The sequence below is a fragment of the Nipponia nippon genome, unplaced genomic scaffold (genome assembly GCF_047370975.1).
Source record: "Nipponia nippon isolate SJK-2023a ecotype South Korea unplaced genomic scaffold, ASM4737097v1 scaffold_4, whole genome shotgun sequence".
Lineage (NCBI taxonomy): Eukaryota > Metazoa > Chordata > Aves > Pelecaniformes > Threskiornithidae > Nipponia > Nipponia nippon.
In genome coordinates, this window is record NW_028262358.1 from 125,713,672 (window position 1) to 125,729,621 (window position 15,950).

At 69.0% G+C, this 15,950-nt stretch overlaps 2 protein-coding genes across 3 annotated transcripts; one reads left to right on the forward strand and one right to left on the reverse strand.

Annotated features, from left to right (window-relative positions):
- Positions 1-1,003: 1,003 nt before the first annotated feature.
- CLU (clusterin) lies at positions 1,004-6,621 on the forward strand. 2 transcript variants are annotated; one of them, XM_087776435.1, is made up of 9 exons: positions 1,004-1,052; positions 2,704-2,815; positions 3,896-4,044; positions 4,188-4,358; positions 4,443-4,860; positions 5,483-5,596; positions 5,718-5,944; positions 6,171-6,352; positions 6,439-6,621. In XM_087776435.1, exons 2-9 carry the CDS (start codon positions 2,731-2,733, stop codon positions 6,443-6,445), a joined length of 1,353 nt encoding a protein of 450 aa, XP_087632561.1. In that variant the 5' UTR covers positions 1,004-1,052; positions 2,704-2,730; the 3' UTR covers positions 6,446-6,621. The 2 variants fall into 2 exon arrangements, with proteins under 2 accessions (XP_087632561.1, XP_087632560.1); XM_087776434.1 differs by lacking the exon at positions 1,004-1,052 and adding an exon at positions 2,373-2,596.
- A 400-nt stretch (positions 6,622-7,021) lies between these two features.
- Positions 7,022-11,663, reverse strand: SLC35F6 (solute carrier family 35 member F6). Its single transcript, XM_087776436.1, has 6 exons — positions 11,506-11,663; positions 9,662-9,734; positions 9,420-9,591; positions 8,786-8,998; positions 7,948-8,058; positions 7,022-7,801 (listed from the first exon to the last, which is right to left on the reverse strand). The coding sequence occupies exons 1-6, from the start codon at positions 11,580-11,582 to the stop codon at positions 7,329-7,331; spliced, it is 1,119 nt and encodes a 372-aa protein (XP_087632562.1). The 5' UTR covers positions 11,583-11,663; the 3' UTR covers positions 7,022-7,328.
- Between the last annotated feature and the right edge of the window lie 4,287 nt (positions 11,664-15,950).

Consider the following 15,950-nt stretch of genomic DNA (forward strand, 5'->3'; position numbering starts at 1 on the left):
CCCGTGCACCCTAATGCACACGCGTGTCCCACACACGGCCCCAGGAGAACACGCACCGACATGTCCCCTGTACAGTCCCAGGCACCCTGCACCCCCACGCACCCCGTGTCCCGCCCACGGCCCCGGGGCCCCTGCACCCCATGTCCCACCCACGGCCCCGGGGATCTTGCACTCCCCTGCACCCCGTGTCCCACCCACGGCCCCGGGGCCCCTGCACCCCCATGCACCCCCGTGCACCCCTATGCACACGCGTGTCCCGCCCACGGCCCCGAGGCCCCCGCACCCGCTCCGCCCCCCCGCGTGTCCCGTACCGGGCGCGGGCGCTGCAGCGCTGCCGGGGGTCCGGTCCCGCGGGGCCCGGGGCCGCTCCTGGCGGGGGGGGGGGGGGGGGGGGGGGCGCAGCCTCCCAGCCCCTGCGCGCAGGCCACGCCCCTTTACTGGGCGCCAACCAGTTGTCCCAGTTCCCAAGGCTGCATTTTTGTACCGGGCTGGGATCACCAGCCGGGAACGTGTTTATCACCCGGGGGGGGCGGGGGGAGGCTGCGGTTTCGGGCCGGGGGGGCCATGGGGGGGCCATGCCTCAGTTTCCCCTATGGCATTGGGGGACGGTGCAGCTTTTGGGGGGGGGGGATTCCCCACGCAGCCCCCCCCGGGCACACGGCCGCGGGTGGGAAGGGGCTGCCCGCAGCACCCAGGGGAGGGGGGGCGGGGGTCCCTGGGGAGGGGGTGGGTTGGGGGGGGCAATGAGGTGCGCAGTGGCCGGCGAGGTGTTACCCCCCCCCCCCCAGATTGCAGCACCCGGATTTGGGTGCCCGCGGAGAGCCCCCCTCCATTTTGGGAGGGCGATGCCCAGGGCACGGCGCCCATCCCCGCGGCCCCGGGGCGCCCGGGGCGGGGGAAGCACCGGCGGGGGGGGGGGGGGGGGGGCCGGGGCCGGGCCCGCCGGTTCCAGAAAGCTCCGGGGCCGGAGCGGGGCGGACCCGCAGCGCCGCGGCCGGATAAATAGGAGCGGGCGGGGGCGGGCGGCCGCGGCGGAGCCGGGCAGCCAGCAGGTAGGGCTGTCCTCCCTTCCCTTCCCTTCCCTTCCCTTCCCTTCCCTTCCCTTCCCTTCCCTTCCCTTCCCTTCCCTTCCCTTCCCTTCCCTTCCCTTCCCTTCCCTTCCCTTCCCTTCCCTTCCCTTCCCTTCCCTTCCCTTCCCTTCCCTTCCCTTCCCTTCCCTTCCCTTCCCTTCCCTTCCCTTCCCTTCCCTTCCCTTCCCTTCCCTTCCCTTCCCTTCCCTTCCCTTCCCTTCCCTTCCCTTCCCTTCCCTTCCCTTCCCTTCCCTTCCCTTCCCTTCCCTTCCCTTCCCTTCCCTTCCCTTCCCTTCCCTTCCCTTCCCTTCCCTTCCCTTCCCTTCCCTTCCCTTCCCTTCCCTTCCCTTCCCTTCCCTTCCCTTCCCTTCCCTTCCCTTCCTTCCCTTCCCTTCCCTTCCCTTCCTTCCCTTCCCTTCCCTTCCCTTCCCTTCCCTTCCCTTCCCTTCCCTTCCCTTCCCTTCCCTTCCCTTCCCTTCCCTTCCCTTCCCTTCCCTTCCCTTCCCTTCCCTTCCCTTCCCTGTAATGAGTTTTTGCCAGTCTCAGCCAGCACTGGAAGCCCCCCCCAAGCCCCCTTCAGGCCAGGGACACAGGGGTCCCCCCGGGGGTGCTCCCTGGGGTGCCCCTGCCCAGGCTGGGGTGCAGTGGGGTGGGGGGAGCTCCCTGCCTGGTGTGGGGGTGCAGGGGTCATGCCTGGGGGTCAGCCGGGGGGGGCCAGGGCCACCCCCGGGTGTGGGGGCCCCGCTGAGGGGCAGAGGTGGGGGCTGCACCCCCGGGGTGCCCCCCTGCGCCTCCGGGCCGTGCTGGAGGAGGTGATGCTCATCCCAGCGGGTGGGAGTTTCCCACAATGCCCTGGGCCGGGCAGGATGGAGCTGGGCTGGGCTGGGGGCGGAATCTGGGGGGCAGCAGTGCGGGGGGGCTGCAGCGGGTGCTGCAATGGGTGCTGCAGCGGGTGCTGCAGTGCCGCGGGGCAGCGGGCCAGTGCCGCCGGGGAGGGCCAAGCCCCACTGCAGCTGGGCCATTGCACAAGATTTTGTTTTGGGGGGGGGGGGGGAGTTGGTAGCCACACTGCAGCTGGGCTATTGCACAACCTGGGGGGGGCCAGCGGGGGCTGCCTGGGCCATGGCACCCTGGGCGGGGGGCCGGGGTCCTGCCGGCAGTGCCTACCCCTGCCCATCCCTGCCTGCAGCAGGCAGGAGCCCCGGCTTTGCCCCGCCCCCCCCCCGCAGCCCCCCCCAGCCCCTCTCCATCTCTCGGGGGGGGCCGGGGGAGGAGAAAAGCGGCGCTGGCTCCCGCAGAGGGGGAAAATCCCAGCTCGGTCACCGGCTTGGCCGCCCGCCGCGCCTGGCCCCGGGCCTGGGGCTTGTTTGTCCCGCAGGCGGAGGGGGGGGACACACGGGGCTCCGCAACCCAGCCCCCCCAGCGGGGGCTTCGAGCGGGACCCCGCTGCCCAGGGCCCCCCTGCAACCCGGGGGGAAGGCGGCGTTAGCTCAACCATCGCTGTGTCCCCCAACGTTGTGCCCAAGGTTTGAGGGGGGGGGGTTGTTCGTCCCCGCTGCTGATTCAGAGCCCCGTGGCCAAGGGGGGGGCGGGGGGCCGGATCCTGCTCTGAGCCCCCGCTCTGCCTGCGCAGGCAGCTGCCTCCGGGACGGACGGGACCATGGCGCTGCTGCTGCTCTCGCTGCTCGGCCTCCTGCTCGCCTGGGAGGGGGGCCAGGCCCTCGTCCCCCCCAGCGAGCTCAAGCGTGAGTGGGGGGCTGCGGGTGCTGTGGAGTGGGTGGGCAGGGGGCCTGGCAGCAGCGTGCCCGGGGCAGGGCTGGGGGGGGGGGGGGGGTGCAGGGCACAGCTTTTTTTTGGGGGGAGGGGGGTTCCCTGGGGGCTGGGGGAGCAAACGGGATGGTTGTGGGGTGGGGGGAGCGCTGTGCCCACGGGGATGGGGTGGGATGGGGTGGGATCCTCGGGTGGCAGGGGCGGGAGGGGGCCCAGCCCCGTCCCGGGGGGCTGGACGGAGGGGGCCCGGCATTGTCCCAGGGGGCTGGAGGGGGCACGGCATTGTCCCAGGGGGGCTGGAGGGGGCACAGCATCATCCCGGGGGCTGGAGGGGGCACGGCATCGTCCCGGGGGGCTGGAGGGGGCACAGCATCATCCTGGGGGGCTGGAGGGGGCACGGCATCGTCCTGGGGGGCTGGATGGAGGGGGCACGGCATCGTCGTGGGGGGCTGGAGGGGGCACGGCATCGTCCTGGGGGGCTGGATGGAGGGGGCACGGCATCGTCCTGGGGGGCTGGAGGGGGCACGGCGTCGTCCCGGGGGGAGTGGATGGAGGGGGCACGGCATCGTCCTGGGGCGGGGGGTGGATGCAGGGGGCACGGCATCGTCCTGGGGGGGGTGGATGGAGGGGGCATGGCATCATCCCAGGGGGGCTGGAGGGGGCATGGCATCATCCCGGGGGGGCTGGGAACCCAGGGATGGGGCTGGATGCTTTCGGGGGCGGGCAAGGAAGACCCTGCCCCCAGAGATCCCCCTGGGCCAGGCGGGCGAGGGCCGGTGGCGATGGCCGGTGGCGATGGCCGGACGGGAACGGCGCAGCCCACGGCCGCCCCGGTGCGAGGCCATTCCCAGATACTGGGGGTGGCGGGCAGGGAGATGCGGCCCCAGCCCGGGCCGGATTTTGGGTCACTTTTCTTGAGTTCTGTGAACGGGAATCGGGCCGTTGGCGAGCAAACGGGGACTCCGCACCCGCAAATATTTGCGTGCCCTGGCGGGGCTCCCACCGCCGCCTTGGGAGCGGCCGGCCGAGGGATGCCCTTCCTCCCCCCGCTCCAGAGATGTCGGCAGCCGGCAGCAAATACATCGACACGGAGGTGGAAAACGCCATCAACGGGGTGAAGCAGATGAAGACCCTCATGGACAAAACCAGTAAGGACCACCAAGCCATCCTGCACACGCTGGAGGAGACCAAGAGGAGGAAGGAGGTGAGTGAGGATGAGGAGGGTGGTCGCTCCGACCCTGGTACCCGGATACCCCCGCTGCCGGCCTGGGCGCATCCGAAGGATGCCGTGCCCGGGATCCCGGGAGCAGGGGGACGCCCTGGGGGCTGGACGCGGGTGCCTTGCAGGAGGCGGTGCAGCTGGCCCGGGAGAAGGAGCAGCAGCTGGCGGCGAAGCAGGAGGTGTGCAACGAGACGATGCTGGCGCTCTGGGAAGAATGCAAGCCCTGCCTCAAGCACACCTGCATGCGCTTCTACTCCCGCACGTGCCACAGCGGCTCGGGGCTGGTGGGACGGCAGGTGAGCGGTCCCGCAGCACCCGGTGATGCTGAGCGGGGTGCGGAGGGGGAAATTTTGGCCTGATCCTGCTCCCCTGCCCGGCAGCTAGAGGAATTCCTCAACCATTCCTCGCCCTTCTCCATCTGGGTGAACGGCGAGCGCATCGACTCGCTGCTGGAGCGGGACCAGCGGCAGGAACGGCAGTTCGAGGACCTGGAAGAACGTTTTGGGTTGTTGGAGGATGGGGTGGATGACATCTTCCAAGACAGCACCCAAGTCTACGGCCGCATGTATCCCTTCTTCCGAGCACCCTTCGGCGGTTTCCGCGAGGCTTTCCGCCCTCCCGTCCAGCACGTCCGCTTGCCCCCGCGCAGCGAGAGGCTTTCCCGGGAGCTGCATCCCTTTTTCCACCATCCCCACCACGGTTTCCACCGCCTCTTCCAACCGTTCTTCGAGATGACCCAGCGGATGCTGGAAGAGGCGCAGGGCGGCTGGGAGCACGCGCTGGGTGGCTTTGCCCCAGGTAGGGTGCTCGCCACGGGCTGGGTGTCGTGGGCTTCCCAATTTGCCTGGAAGCAGGAGATTTACAGCCAGGCTTCCCGGCATTCCCCCCCCCCCCCCCCCCGCTTCTTATGAGGGGGTGAGTAACCTTGAGGATGAGCTCAACCCTACTACGAGACATCGGAGAATCCCCGCGGGAGCCTGGGAATCACAAGCGCCACTGTTTGCAGAGCTGGGCTGGGTTTTTGGGTTTTTGCCCCCTGCCTAAATCTTGGCTGCTGGAGCCTCCGCCATCCCGGGAAGGTGTTTGTTTTGGGCGGGCAGAGCCGGTTGCAGCCCGGCCGCCGACGTCGTCACCGTCTGCCACCGGTGCCGTCACCGTCTGCCACCGCCGCCCTGGCTCAGGCGGCTGGGAAAAGGGCGATTTCGAAACGGAGGTTGGCAGGGAGCGCTTTGCTTTGGAAAAAACAGCCGGGGGGGTCAAAATTCCCTGGAAAAAGCATTTTTATGTCCCCTCAGGGCACCCTGGGGCATTGGCCGTGCCGGCCCCGCAGCTCTGCCCCGGGGCTGGGGGGTCTGTGGTGCTCCCCCCCCTGCACCCCATGGTGTTTTGGGGTGCTGAGGCTGGGCCGGGCTCTCCACAGAATACCGTAACTTCAGCGACGAGCGCATGGTGTGCCGGGAGATCCGGCGTAACTCGGCCGGCTGCCTGCGGATGCGGGACGAGTGCGAGAAGTGCCGGGAGATCCTCTCCGTGGGTGAGCCGGGACGGGGATCATCCCCGGGGAGGGCGGGAGGGGTGAGACGTGGTGGGGCGAAGGCACTGGGGCTGCGGGTGAGCCCTGGCCCCCCCTGATGCCCCCCAAATCCCCCCCCAAGACTGCTGGCAGACGGACCCTGCCCAGAGCCAGCTGCGGGAGCAGTTGGAGGACGCGCTGCGCCTGGCCGAACGCTTCACCCGCCGCTACGACGACCTCCTCCGCGCCTTCCAAGCCGAGATGCTCAACACCACCAGCCTCCTGGACCAGCTCAACCGTCAGTTCGGTTGGGTCTCGCGGTTGGCCAACCTCACCCAAGGCAATGACGGCTTTCTCCAGGTCACCACGGTGAGTCCCGCCGGCGCCGCGGCCGGAGGGCTCGAGTCCCCCGCCGCCGTCCCCCCGCCACGGCAGGGCCGGCAGCCACGGAAAGTGGGTCAGGGGGAGAAAGAGGCGATTGTGCGCCCAACGGCGAGCCTCTCGGCACAATAGCTGGCCGCGGGGCCGGGTGCCAGGGCGAGGGGCCGGCGTGGGGGCTCACCCAGCTCTCCTGGCTTTGTCCCCCCATCTCCAGGTCCTTTCCAAGGCTCCCAACCTCGAGGACCCCTCGGCTCCCCCCGATACGCAGGTGACGGTGCAGCTCTTCGATTCGGAGCCGCTGTCCCTCACCGTGCCGGGGGACATCTCCTGGGATGACCCCCGCTTCATGGAGATAGTGGCCGAGCAGGCGCTTCAGCACTACAAGCAAAATGCCATGTGAGTCCGGGACCCCCCATCCCCACGGCAGGAACTGGGGGGGGGTCCATGCCGTAGCTCACCCCTTCCCATCCTTCCTCCGGCAGAGAGTAGCTGGGCGATGCTCCGTGCCGCCGCCGCCGCAGCCCCGATGCCGCACCAAGCCCCGTGCCAAGGGGGCAACCGCCGCTGCTCTCCCGTTGTGTCCCCCCCCCGCCGCCGCCCCGCTGCCGGGGTCCCACCGCGGACCCCCAAAAAAACCCAGAAAATAAAGGTAGAGTCGAACACCCCGCCTGCGCTCGCCTCCGCCTCTTTGGGACACACAAATAAACGTCGCAAAAAGCAGCCGCGCGCGCCCGGGGGTGAGCAGCGGGCATTGCGAAATTGGAGGGGGAAGCCAAGGGGGCGGCCAGGATCTGCCCCCCCCAAAACCTGGGCTGGCAGGAGCCCCCCCACAAGGATGCCAGGGCTCTCTGCCTTCTCCCCCACCCTGTGGGAAAGATGTCTGGGTCCTCTCCTTCCCCTGGGGACACCCAGGATCGCGTCCTGCATGGCCCCGGGGATGGGGGGGACTCAGCACCCCACCTCCTGTGGGCACACCGGTGCCCGCCGGGGGCCAGACCCCGTCCCCCAGCCCCGCTGAGCCCCCAGGACCCCGCCGCGGCCGGCGCAGCCACCCGGGGAGCGAGCCGCGGGCAGAGTCACTTTATTGGGGGGGAAACCCCAGGTTGGGGAGCAGCGGGGCCAGCCCCAGCCCCACCACAGCCCCTTGGGAACAGGGGCAGAGGCTCCCATCTCCCGCCAGCAGCCGGTGGGGAAGGGCAGGCACGGCCTCGCCATCCCCTCCCGCGGCCCCGGCGGCGAGGCAGGGGAGAGGTTTCTCCCGCAAAGAGCAGCGGGCACCAGTGTCGCCACCGCCACGCCGATCCCCTCCCGAGGAGGGGAGATCGGCCGGGGAAATGAACCCCGGGGGGGGCCGAGCGGGACACGGCGCGGCTCAGCTCTCGCCGTTGATGGCCGCGCTCTCCCCGCGCAGCAAGCCCTCCCGTTCGGCCGCCGCGCCGGCCTCCTCCATGCGCCAGGGCAAGCGGGCGAGCAGGGGCCGGTGCAGGCCGTTGTAAAGAGCGGCACCCAGCAGCAGCACCCCAAAACCTAAGATCTCCAAGCCGTGGAAGGTCTCCCAGCCCACGGCCAGGCTGACGGCCCAGATGACGAGGGTGCGGAGGCTGTCCAGCACCATGCGGGTGGTGGCACTGATCTCCTTGGTGACGCTGATGCCGGCGAAGTTGAAGAAGGCGATGCTGCTGATGTTCCCCAGCAGGGCCAAGGCGATGAGGGGCTGGTGGCCGATCTGGCAAAAGGCGTCGAGGGCGTCTTCCAGCGTCCGTCGAGGGTTCCCGCTGAAGCTGCCCGCCGGGATGTAGTACATGGGCACCAGCAGCAGGGCCAGGATGACGAAGCCGAAAAAACCTGGGTGCGAGCGGGTGTCAGTGGGTGCCCGTTCCCCGCCCCAGCTAACCCTGACCCCCCCAGCGGCACCCCTTTTGCAGCCCTCCCCAGGCTGGGTTTGCAGGATCCGGCCCCCCTCAGCGCCCTCAGCCGATGTCGTGACAGACCTTCGGTGCCGACGGCCCGCAGCGGGTGGACGTCGTGCTTGTAGACAAACTTTTCCTCCAGCACCATCTGGATGGCGACGATCACCTGCGCCATGACGATGAGCAAGTCGCCTGCGGGGGGGAGAAGGCGGGGGACAGAGAAGGGGGGAAAAGGGGGGGGGAAAAGGGGGGAGAGAAGGGGGAGGGAGAAGGGGGGAAAAGGGGGGAGGGAGAAGGGGGAAAAAGGGGGGAGGGAGAAGGGGGGAAAGGGGGGGAGAAGGGGGTGAAAGGAGGGGGGAGAAGGGGGTGAAAGGAGAGGGGGAGAAGGGGGTGAAAGGAGAGGGGGAGAAGGGGGTGAAAGGAGGGGGGAGAAGGGGGTGAAAGGAGGGGGGAGAAGGGGGTGAAAGGAGGGGGGAGAAGGGGGTGAAAGGAGGGGGGAAGGGGGAAAGGAAAAGGGGGGAGGGAGAAGGGGGGAAAAGGGGGGAGGAAGAAGGGGGAAAGGGAGGGAGAGAAGGGGGGAAAAGGGAGGGAGAGAAGGGAGGGAGAAGGGGGGAAAGGGAGGGGGGAGAAGGGGGGAGAGGAGGGGGAAAAAAAGGGGGGGAAGGAGGAAAAGGGGGGAGAGAGAAATGGAAAAGGGGGGAGAGAAAAATGGAAAAGGGGGGAGAGAAAAATGGAAAAGGGGGGGAGAAAAGGGGGTGAAAGGAGGGGGAAAAGGGGAGAGAGGAGGGGGAAAAGGGGGGAGAAGGGAGAGGCTGAGCCCCCATCTCCCTGCCCCCCGGACGGGCAGCCCGGCGAGCCCCGCGCGCACCCTGCCGGGGGTTATCTCCCCGCCGCCGCTGCCCCGACGGCCACCGCCTACCTGTTATCACCTCGCTGAGCTTGTGTTTCTGGTCGTGGGAGCTGTGCAGGTCAGCCAGCCCCACCACCACCAGCCCCACGATGGTGACCAGGATGCCCAGCCACTGGCTCAGCTCCAGTTTGCGGCCCAGGAAAGCCACGGAGAGGAGCCCAGTGAAGATGATGACGGATCCACGCAGCATCTGGAAACTGGAGGCGCTGGTCATGTTCAGGGCTGCGTGAGGAGAGACGGACCCGTGAGTCGTGGACGCTGCCGGAGCTGGCTAACGCCACCGCCCCTCTGCTTAACTGTCTGCTGCAGTAATTAAGAGCAGATCGGTGATTAATAGGAGGAAGGAGCAGTGACACTGCCCCCCCCGACTCCTACTTGGCTCGTACCAAGACGCAGCCCCACGTCCCTGCTCCACGGGAACCCTGCACCCTGCGAGGAACAGGGCTGAGCCCTGCCACAACTCGCCGCACGGGTGGGAAGCGTTTGCTCAGACCCCTCTAACCGCCTTCGGGGTCATCCTCCCCCAAAACCGAATGCACCGTGGAATCCTGCAGCCCGACAGCCGAGTCTGGCCCCAGGGACAGCCAGGTCCCCGCGGGGCACGGGGGGGGACGGAGGCGGCATCCCCGTCCCCAGCACTTACCCACGTACATGATGCTGGTCCCAGTCATGTCGCAGAGGGCGGGGGGAAGGAAGAGCAGCGGGCTGAAGGGCTGCGACGGGGCCATGCTGGGCTCCGGCCTCCGCTGATCCCTCCACACCAGCAGGTAAAACACCCCCAGGCAGGAAAATTCACCCAGGAACATGCCCACGGCCTGTGAGAGAGGCGGGTGAGGGGGGTGGCCCTGCTGGCGCGGCCCGTCCTGCCCCGGCCCGGGGGCTCACCTGCAGGAACGGGTGCTGGAAGCCGTGCTCCTCCGTCCCGCCACAGCCGGCTGCGCTGAAGTTATCGGCCCACCTACGAGGCAGAGGAGAGGGCGACGGTTAGGCTGCGGGGAGCTGGAGAACGCCCCGAGAGCCAGCCCAGGGCTGTCCTTTGGGCTACCAGGGCTGTCCTCTGGGCCACCAGCCCCGCGAGGTGACAGCTCTGGGGACAGGACATCTGTAGGGAAGGAGACGATGCCGTGGCCGCCCCGACCTGCCGGCAGCTCCTGGCCTGGCTCCCAGCCCTGAGTGACAGGCAGGGAAACGGACACCGCCGTGTCGCACAGCCCCGTGATCCGGTGTCCCCGCGCCCATCGCTGCCGGCACGCGTGGCCGGAGCCAGCCGGGGAGCACCGTCTCCTGCCGGGGAGACCGGGACAGCATCATGGGGGGGTCACCCCAACCCCCTCCCTCCTCCCTATGTCACCGGCCTGGAAGACCTGGGGGCTAAGGGACACGGAGCCCATAAAGGACGCCGGATCGCAGGCTGGGGGGGCAGCACCCGCCGCTCACACCCCCAGCCACAGTTTTGGGGCACAACCCCCCTCTTTTGGGTATTCCAAGCAGTACGGAGGGCAACGCTGGATAAACGCAGGCCGTGGCACAGGTCCCCACGGCCCGTTTCGGCGTGGATCTCCCCTCTTCGGGGACCATCCGCATCGGGAGGGGACCCCAGCCCCTCGGTGGCCGGCTGCCGGCCCCCAGGACACCCTCCAGCCGCTTTTTGCTGAGGCTGAGCGGCCGCAGACCTGCTGAGCTCGGGGAAACGGGGCACGAGCGGCGGCCAGGGCAATCCCCAGCCTGGCCCTCGCCGCTCGGCCAGGGGCTTTTCAGCCAGGCCAGCAAGATTTTGGCGTGAGTCAGCCCCGGCTGACGCACCGCAGCCCCTCCGCCACGCTCCGGCTCAGGTCTGTGTTTCGCAAGAGGCTTTGCCGGGCCGCACGCGGGGTCTCGTGAGCTGGGTGAGAGCTCAGTGCCATCTCCCAGCTCTGCTTTGCCCTGTGGGGATTCTGTGCCTCAGTTTCCCCCATCTGGGGACCTCCATCTGCTGCAGCACCAGGGCTGGCCCATGCGTCTGCCTGGCAGCACCGGGCCAAGCCGGCCTGGCAGGTCTGCCCTGCCCGGGCAGCCCTTGGAAACACCATCCTCATCCTCGCTGCGAAGGCCAGGAGCACCCCAGGGTGCTCTCCGTGGGAAGGGGGCTCGATCCAGCCCCTGCCTGGCTTCTGGGGTGAGCTGGGGCGCAGAAGCGGCCGCAGGGTGCCTGATTTTTGGGGGGGCTCCTCCCCAGCACCCATAAGAAGGCTGGGGACCCCCTGCTCCCCTGGCCATGCAGCCCCCCCTTCCTCCCCATCACCAGGACCTGCGCCCCCCCCCAAGCAGGAGCAGCCCCAGTCCCTATGGGGACCCCCCCAGAGCAACAGCAGCCCCCCCAAAACCGGGGAGGGGGGCAGCGGGCAGGGCCTTGGGCTCTGCCAATGCAGCCCGGACCCGGGCCCGGCCCGGGACAGCCGTCCCCGAGGCCACACGGGGGGACCCGAAGCCCACGCCGGGGGGTGACACGTTGGGGGGGGGGACCCCAGCCCTGGGGTGGGAGGAGGGGACCGGGGGCCTGAAGAGCGGGCTCCAACCCCGCCAGGCCCGGGCCTGGGGGGGGGGGCAGGCCGCCCTGAGGCCCAGGAAGGCCCCGAGCAGGACAGCGGGCCCGGGCCCAGGGCGGAGCGGGGGGGCCGGGGGTTGCTCCCGGAGCCCAGCCCCGGGGGTGCGGGTCCCCCAACCCCGCTCCAGCCGCCGGGAGGACTCACTTGGCCGCCAGGGTGTTGATGGAGCCGGTGAGCAGCATGAGGGCGGCCAGGCCCAGCTGGTACCGGGACCAGGCCATGGCCCCGCCGCCGCCGCCGCCTCCCGCCCTGCACCGGGGCCGCCGCCGCCGCCGCGCCCGCTCCCGCAAGGCCACGCCCCCTCCCCGAGACCACGCCCCCCGGCGAGCCCCGCTCCGCCCCCATTGGCCCCGCCAGCCCCTCTAACCACGCCCACAAACCAGCACGCCCCGCCCTACGGCGCCTAATATATATATGCAAGACACGCCCCTCCGTGCATAACCACGCCCGTATAGATGCATGGCCCCGCCCTCCCCGCCGCGCCGCGCTCCCGGGTCCTAGCTCCCGGGCGCGACCCCGGTGCCGCCGTCCCCGCTCTCCCCACGCCGTGGCTCCGTGGGTCCCGCCGCGGTCGCCGTGCCGGCGGCATCCCGGTGCCCCGGTCCCTACACCGCGGTCAGCCGGTGCTCCGTTCCCAGGCTGGGTTTGCAGTGCTGCGATCCCCGTGGGCGGTGTGCCCGTGTCCCCCCCGCCCCGTGTCACGCGTGTCCCCGCAGCGGCGGTGCCGGCAGATGGCGCCGGCGGTGCAGGGTTGGGATCCCCGCAGCCCCCGGGGATCGGGCCCCGCCGCCCTTCCCGGGCCAGGCAGGACCGACGGACCCCCCACCCCGCCGGGGCCACCTTCCCCGGCTGCCCTGCCCGGGATAACCCTGCCCGGACCAACCGTGCCTGGACTAACCCTGCCTGGACTAACCCTGCCTGGACTAAACCCTGTCCTGCCTGGGCTAACCCTGCCCGGACTAACCCTGCCCAGGCTAACCTTGCCCGGGCTAACCCTGCCCGGGATAACTGTGCCAGGGCTAACCCTGCCTGGGATAACCCTGCCCGGGCTAACCCTGCCCGGACTAACCCTGCCTGGGATAACCCTGCCCGGGCTAACCTTGCCTGGGCTAACCCTGTCCAGGCTAACCCTGCCCGGGCTAACCCTGCTCAGGTTAACCCTGCCTGGACTAAACCCTTCCCTGCCCAGGATAACCCTGCCCGGCCTAATCATGCCCTACCTGGACTAACCCTGCCCAGACTAACCCTGCCCTGCCTGGGCTAACCCTGCCTGGACTGAACCCTGCCCTGCCTAGGCTAAACTCTGCCTAGGCTAAACCTGCCTAGGCTAAACCTGCCTGCCCTGCCCGTGCTAACCCTGCCTGGGCTAACCCTGCCCTGCCTGGGCTCCCCCTGAGCGGGGCTGGGTGCGGGTGCCATCCCTGGGGCACCCCAGGGGCTCAGGGCCCTGGCTCACGGCCGCAGCTCCAGGGCAGCCCCCCCAGCCCCCCCCAGCCCCCCTTCAGCCCCCCCCAGCCCCCCCCAGCTCCGGTTCTTGGGGGGCCAGTTCCCCCCTCAGCCCCATTCGGGGCCAGCCCTGGCCCCCGGGGTCTCACCACCCACCCGTGATGGGTGCCGGGGGGGCCCCTCCACACCTGGCAGCGGCCTCCGCTGCCGTCCCCCCCCGGGCCTCCCCGCCAGCCGGAGATAAATTGTTTTTCCATCCGACGACGTCAGCCCCGGCGGCCGTGACCTGTGGGAGGCAGCGGGGGGAGAAAAACCCACTCCAAGGGCCTTGGCCAAGGCTGCCTGCGCCGGCGGGAGTTAACCCTTCCCGTGGCTGGGGGGGCCTCGGGCGGGCAGGGCATCGCCTCCTGCCCGCGCTGCCCCCCGGGGATGCTGCGGGAGGGGAGCGAAACGCAGCCCTGGGGAGGGATGGGATGGGATGGGATGGGATGGGATGGGATGGGATGGGATGGGATGGGATGGGGACCGAGACGCATCCCTGGGGAGGGATGGGATGGGGAGCGAAATGCATCCCTGGGGAGGGATGGGATGGGGACTGAGACGCATCCCTGGGGAGGGATGGGGAGTGAAACGCATCCCTGGGGAGGGATGTGGTGGGATGGGGACCGAGATGCATCCCTGGGGAGGGATGGGATGGGATGGGGAGCAAAACGCATCTCTGGGGAGGGATGGGATGGGGACTGAAATGCATCCCTGGGGAGGGATGTGGTGGGATGGGTACCAAAATGCCTGGGGAGGGATGTGGCAGGGAGCGAGCACTGGCTCTGGTGGCTTTGGGGTGGGGGGCTCCTCCTGAAACAGGGCCAGGGCGGAGCAGCTCCCCCAAACCCCGTGGGACTGGGACACCCAGGAGCTGCTGGCACCCACTCCCGTTCGGGCTGTGGAGCTGCCTCCGGGACCCCCGGTGACCCCCCCAGCATCCCAAGCGCATCCTGATCCCCCCCGGCGGGGACCCCTTGGCAGCCACTGGGCCTCATCCGACAGGAAAGGGCGATGGAAGCAGGATGCGGCCGCCTCCTCCCGGCCTCGCTGACTTCTCCTTCTTTGGTGCCACCGAACGCGTGGCCATTTCTCATCACCCCTCGCTCCAGCCAGCAAGACAACCCCCCCCCCGCCCCCCTGTCCCCCCCGTCCCCCCCGTCCCTCTCCGCAGCCTTCGCCCATGAAAATACCAGATGATACGATGGCGGTGGGCGGGGGGCACAGCGGGGAAGGCAGCCTCCCGCCGCGGGCGGCTTGTGCCCGGAGGAGCCCGACCACGTGTCCACACGGGCGACGGGCACCGTGCCACTCGCCGGTGTCACCCGTGGGGACGCTATGGGCTGGGCCAGCTGGGCTGGATGGGGAGGATGGGGATGGTCCCCCGTGGACCCCCGTGCTGGTCCCCTCCTCTAGCCCTGGGCTGGGTGAGCGTCCCAAGGACACGCGGTGGCAGAGCCGCCGACTTCCAACCCGCACATACGTGCCCACCCGGTGTCCCTGGGGTCCCGGGGGGACGAGGTGGGACATTAGGGACACTCGGCACCCCAGGCCGCTCCGCAGCCGGCGACCAGGAGGAGTGGGGACGGGCTGGCGGGGGGACGGTGGCATCTCCTGCCCACACGCCTGCATCCCTGCAGGTCAGTGCACGTACACCCCTAATCACCTGCAGAGACGCTCCCCGGCCCCATGTAATTAATTAACGAGGGCCGTCCCCTCATTAACAGAGCGCTTAATTCTTCCATCTCCTGGGCTCCTCTTCCATTTCCCTGGGCTCGGGGCCGCCAGCCGGAGCGTTCCCATCCCTCTCCGGGGGGAGTTTGGTTTCCCCCCACCTTCAAACACGCACTTTGCCCCCCGGGGCTGCGGGCAGATGTGGGCAGATGTGGGCAGGGACACCGCTGCCTGCCTCCACCTTGCCTTCATCACCTGCCTGCCTCCACCTTGCTTTCATCACCTGCCTGCCTCCACCTTGCTTTCATCACCTGCCTGCCTCCACCTTGTCTTCATCACCGTCTCGAAAGCAGCTGCCCCAGCTCTGGGGAAACCCGCACCCAGCCCCAATGCCGGCCGAGGAACAGGGTGCCTCTTCTTGGGGGCTCCCCCAGTTTTGGGGAGGCAGCCCCGGTGCTGCTCCGGTGAGTTCAGGAAGGGAGTGACGTCACCCCATCGCCCCGGAGTGACATCATGCCACAGAGGGTGACGCGATGCTGCCCACGGAGATGCCACCAGCTGCAGCGGGTTCCCTCCCACCACCCCCGGGTCACCCCAGTGCCCCCATCACCAGCTCAGCGTCCCCAAGCCGGTGCCGCTGTTAAAAACATAATGCTAACAAAAAGGCTTTTTTTAAAAAAATTAAACCCCTATTTATCAAAACGGCTTTAGAAACCAGAGCAGCGCGCGTTTTCATTTCTTCTTCTTCTGTGTTCCCCCATGAAAAACCCCATTTTCCCCGTTCTCTACCTGCTTCCCACCCCCTACCTGGCCCCTTTTTGGCCTTCGCTCCCCACCCCTTCTCCTCCTCTTCCTCGTGGCTTGGAGGAGGCAGCAGGATGAGTCCCGGCCGCCCGGGGCTGAGCTTCCCCCGCGGCCCTGAGCAAGCGGCCGTGTTGCCTAATACCGGGGAGGAATTTTAAGTCGCTCCAGCGGACTGTAAATATTTGGGCTACGGCTGACAAGGAAAATTTAAATGCTTCGAGAGGGAAAAAATTCATCCAGGCTCGGGCTCCTCTGTAGGGGAGACCTCTCAGCCCCTGCCATGGGGGTGTCCCGGCTCCCACCCATCCCCTGCCCGCAGCAGGGTCCTGCCTGCAGCCCTGGCTTGGCCGGAGAGGACCGGCCCCTGTGGGTCCCCACGGCTCCCCTGGGGATGCCCCCTTTTCCCAAAGCGGATGGTGGGGCTGGGGGACCCGCTGGAGCTGGCCGAGCCTTTTCTCCTGTGACTGGGCACCACTGGGAGAGCCTGGCTCCATCCTCTTCCCCCATCAGGTATTTGTAGGCATGGTGAGACCCTCCTCTGCTCCCCAGCTCGCTCAGCCTTTCCTCCTCGAAGAGATGCTCCAGTCCACCATCTTCATGGCCCTTCACTGGACTCTCTCCAGTAT

Bases quoted from the DNA above. Each gene is read 5' to 3' on its own strand.
- CLU (XM_087776435.1), top strand. From the start codon at position 2,731: ATGGCGCTGCTGCTGCTCTCGCTGCTCGGCCTCCTGCTCGCCTGGGAG. The intron at 2,816-3,895 runs GTGAGTGGGGGG...CCCCCGCTCCAG, and splicing joins CCCCCCCAGCGAGCTCAAGC to AGATGTCGGCAGCCGGCAGC. The intron at 5,945-6,170 runs GTGAGTCCCGCC...CCCCATCTCCAG, and splicing joins GCTTTCTCCAGGTCACCACG to GTCCTTTCCAAGGCTCCCAA.
- SLC35F6 (XM_087776436.1), bottom strand. From the start codon at position 11,582: ATGGCCTGGTCCCGGTACCAGCTGGGCCTGGCCGCCCTCATGCTGCTC. The intron at 9,735-11,505 runs GTGAGTCCTCCC...TCTGCCTCGTAG, and splicing joins ATCAACACCCTGGCGGCCAA to GTGGGCCGATAACTTCAGCG. The intron at 8,059-8,785 runs GTAGGCGGTGGC...TCCCCCCCGCAG, and splicing joins GCTCAGCGAGGTGATAACAG to GCGACTTGCTCATCGTCATG.